The sequence below is a fragment of the Thermobia domestica genome, chromosome 5 (assembly GCF_964235325.1).
Source record: "Thermobia domestica chromosome 5, izTheDome1.hap1.1, whole genome shotgun sequence".
NCBI classification, from domain to species: Eukaryota; Metazoa; Arthropoda; class Insecta; order Zygentoma; family Lepismatidae; genus Thermobia; species Thermobia domestica.
In genome coordinates, this window is record NC_137458.1 from 296,785,312 (window position 1) to 296,789,372 (window position 4,061).

The following is a 4,061-nucleotide window of genomic DNA, read 5'->3' on the forward strand; positions in this document are numbered from 1 at the left end:
AAAAACAATTTTCTACTGCTCCTTTAACCTGTCATTGGAACAAACAGTAGTTGACGGAATAATAAAAACAAAAATTTATGTGGAAAGAAAGTTCTACTAACATTTGATTCAACAGAGAAAGGAACGAAGATATTGTAAAATATTTTACAAGGCATTATTGAGTATGTACTTTTTATAATTGTGAATATGTATTTTTATAATAGTTGGGGTCATAATGAAAGAAAAATTGTTATATTAGAATAAACAGAGGAAGGATGTAAATATTGTAAAATCTTTTTCAGAACATTTTTTTAAAAAATTGTTTTACTCGAGATTTCTCATTGTTATTAAAATACTTATCAACATATCCTCATTTTATTGTCTTAATAAAACAATATATGTTGATAGCAAACTAGTTTAGATTGATCGAGCTCCTGGGCATTCAGAATTTTATGTCACTCACCCCCCCCCCCCCCCGCCGTTACGAAATCGTGGCTGAACGAACCAAAATATGTTCCAGTAAAATAGTTTAGAATGATCGAGCCCCTGTTGTGATGACCATAGTATTTCATGTCACGGACCCCCCCCCCGCTTCACGAAATCCTGGCTACGTGCCTGAGTGGACACAGCGAGTATGAATAAACTCTTTTAACGAGCTTCAATCATACGCTGATACACGCACATATACCATCTTTTAAAATCTATATTATAAAATTGAAAGTGACTATGTTTGGGACTCTTAATCTCTTGAACCGCCCGACCGATCTCAATCAAATTTTTAATGTAAATGCGGTTATGGCCTTGAAGTGTACTTAGCTCTTTACTTTGACGGTACAGTTTAGAGGAGGGGGAGGAAGAGGACATAGAAAACATTAAATAAAACTTAATAACTTTTGAACCACCCCGACCGATCTTGATCAAATTTTCAATGTAGATAAGATTTGGGACTGGTATGATTTTTATCATTTCACTTTGACGGAACAACGTAGGGGAGGGGTGGAAGGGGGAGATATACAAAAATCAATTATTATAAAAATAAAAGTGACTGTGTTCGTGAATTAATAACTTTTGAACCACTCGATCGATCTCAATAAAATTTTCAACATGTATGAAGTTCAAACTTGAGAAGTTTTTTAGCATTTCATTTTGACAGTAGATCTTAGGGGGAGAGGAGGAGAGGAGGAGAAATATATGAAAATGAATAAAACTTAATAACTCTTTAACCTCCCAACCGATCTTGATCAAACTTTCAACATAGATAAGGTTCGGTCCTGGGATGTTTTGTTCTCTTCACTTTTACAGTGCAACGAATGGGAGGGGAAAGAGGATATATATATGTCAAAAAAAAGTAAAAATAAAAGTGACTTTCTTTGTGACTTCATCACGTTTAAACCACTCGACCAATCTTAACCAAATTTTCAATATAGATGAGGTTCGGACTTGAGGTGGTTTTCATCATATCACTTTAACTGTACAACTTAGGGGAGGGGGAGGAGAGGGGAGAAATCTATAAAAATAAATAAAACTTAATAACTTTTGAACCACCCGACCGATCTCGATCAAATTTTCAACATAGATGAGGTTCGGGCCTGGGATGGTGTTTATCTATTCACTTTGACGATAGAACTTATGGGAGGAGGTAGGAGGGGGAGATATATAAAAATAAATAAAACTTAATAACTCTTGAACTACCGGACTGATCTCGATCAAATTTTCAACGTAGATGAAGTTCGAACATGAGATGATTTTTGTCATATCACTTTGACGATGTAACTTAAAGGAGGGAAAAGACATTTACAAATGATCGAAAATGACCAATATTAGTGTCGAATCTATAGTTTTTTGAGTTCGCTGAGATGAACAGTGACACTTCTGATGCCATTTAAATCCAAATTCTGCCCCACAAAAATTGTGGAAGGGGAGGGGATATATATATATATATATATATATATATATATATATATATATATATATATATATATATATATATATATATATATATATATATATATATATATATATAACCAAAACGACCAATTCAGTGTCGAATTCATACTTTTCGGGGTCGCTGAGATTAACAATGGTACTTCCGATGCCGTGGCCCGCAACATGGGGAGGAGAGGGGATATATAAGAATCATCGTAAATGACCAATATCAAGGAGCGCTTTAGTAACATAAAAAGTGATTGATTAACGAAACATACTACATTTGTTTTTCTTAATTTAGCCCAGCAGAGTGGGTAATTGATGCTAGTTCTCTATAAAATACAATATTTGTTTGAAAGTAGTTTTTACTCACTCGTTTCTTAGGTATATCAGTCAACACTGGAAATGTATTGTTGCAAGTGTGGCAGTAGCGGAGTAACGCACAGGTGCAGTAGGCACGTGCCTAGGGCGCCAGCGCTGAAGAGATCCCCAAGACATTTTTAAAAAATCAGTTATCGAGAAATCGGTCTTTGTTTACAAAAATCACTTGGTAGGCTTATTTTATAATTTTAGAATAAAGCACTAATCTAATGTTGCACTTGCACTTTATTTTTTAAAAGCGTTGTGCACTTTTGGTCACTATGAGTAATTTAAGAAAGAAATTATCAGGTGCACAAAGACGCAAGTTAAACAGAGAGAAGGAGGAAAACGAAAGAGAGCAACTGAAGAAAAATTGTAAATTCGAAACGTTTTTTGGTGGCAGGGAAAGTGATGAAACAACAAACACGTCAGCACATGGTACAGTTGTGGATAGTCTCCAGCAAGAATCCAACGTGAGCATCAATGACAATGGCACAGATGAGGCTAATGCTTGCAGTTCTGCAGTAACTCTAGTGACTGAAAGATCCCGAAAGTTTGACTGAGACGGCCGGTGAAAGAAACCAGTCTTTAAGACCGGTATTTATCAAAATGAGTCTTTAAGTAAATACTTAAAAATGGGGAAATTAGAGACAGAGAATGGCCAGTTTATTCCCCTTCCGAAGGCACCCTTTACTATGGCCCATGCAGACTATTTAGCCCTACTTCAAACAGTTTTCATCTGAAGGATTTTGCGATGGTCAAAATGTTGCATACCGTGTTGCAGAACATGAAAATTCTTCTAGTCACTGGGCAGCAATGTCAACGTTCTTGCTCTATGCCGATGTGAGAAGTAAGGTAGACAAACAACTCATTCTGCAAGCGAAAACTGAAATAGAGTACAGAAAATATGATTTAAGAGTGGTTGCAGTTGTGAAATTTCTGGCATCCAGAGGTTTGCCATTTCGTGGACGTGAGGAGACATTCGGATCATCACATAATTGAAATTGCATGGGGGTTTTGGAGGTCATAGCAGAATTCGACCCTTTCTTAGCCGATCAAACAGCGCGGTTTGGTAATGCTGGGAGAGCAATTCCTTCCTATTTGAGCTCGACCATATGCGATGAATTCATCCAACTTTTGAAAGACAAATTAACTGAAGAAATTGTGAAAGAGTTGAAAGAAACTAAGTATTACTCCATCATTGTTGATTCCACATCAGATATTGCACATATAGATGAGCTCACTTTCGTGATTCGCTATGTTCTTCGAAATGGGGAAACAGCTGAAAGGTTTATTAGGTTTATTCAGCACCCAGGACACAAATTTGAGAAGTTAACACAAGTCGTGCTGAGAGAAATTCTAAATCTTGGACTTGATATAAAACACCATAGGGGATAAAGCTACGATAATGCTAACATGTCAGGATATTACGCTGGATTACAGGCAATAATTAAAGATGTTAGTTCTTTGGTAGAATACACTCTGTTTTACGCATTCCCAAAATCTTGTAGGAACTTGTGCCGCTCAGTCTTGACGTGACGCTATTTCGTTTTCTGGTTTACTGCAGAACATATTCTCAGCCTCAGATAGAAGGAGGGAAATTCTAGTAAAACATTTGAAGCCAGGATCAAGTGTTCTGAAAAGCTTATAAGCAACTCGTTCGTCAGCGAGGGCAGATGCGTCTAAAGCACTTTCCACAAGCTTCAGTGAAATTTGTGTTGCTCTGGAGCAAATTGCAAGTGACAACAATGAAAAACCACAAACTCGTAGTGATGTTGATGGTTACTGGCGAAAAC

The 4,061-nt window shown here is 36.6% G+C and overlaps 1 protein-coding gene across 1 annotated transcript; it reads left to right on the plus strand.

Moving 5' to 3' along the window:
• Positions 1-3,273: 3,273 nt before the first annotated feature.
• On the plus strand, positions 3,274-3,663 carry LOC145685601 (zinc finger MYM-type protein 1-like). The gene has a single exon (XM_081757989.1). The coding sequence runs from the start codon at positions 3,274-3,276 to the stop codon at positions 3,661-3,663; it is 390 nt and encodes a 129-aa protein (XP_081614115.1).
• Positions 3,664-4,061: the final 398 nt, after the last annotated feature.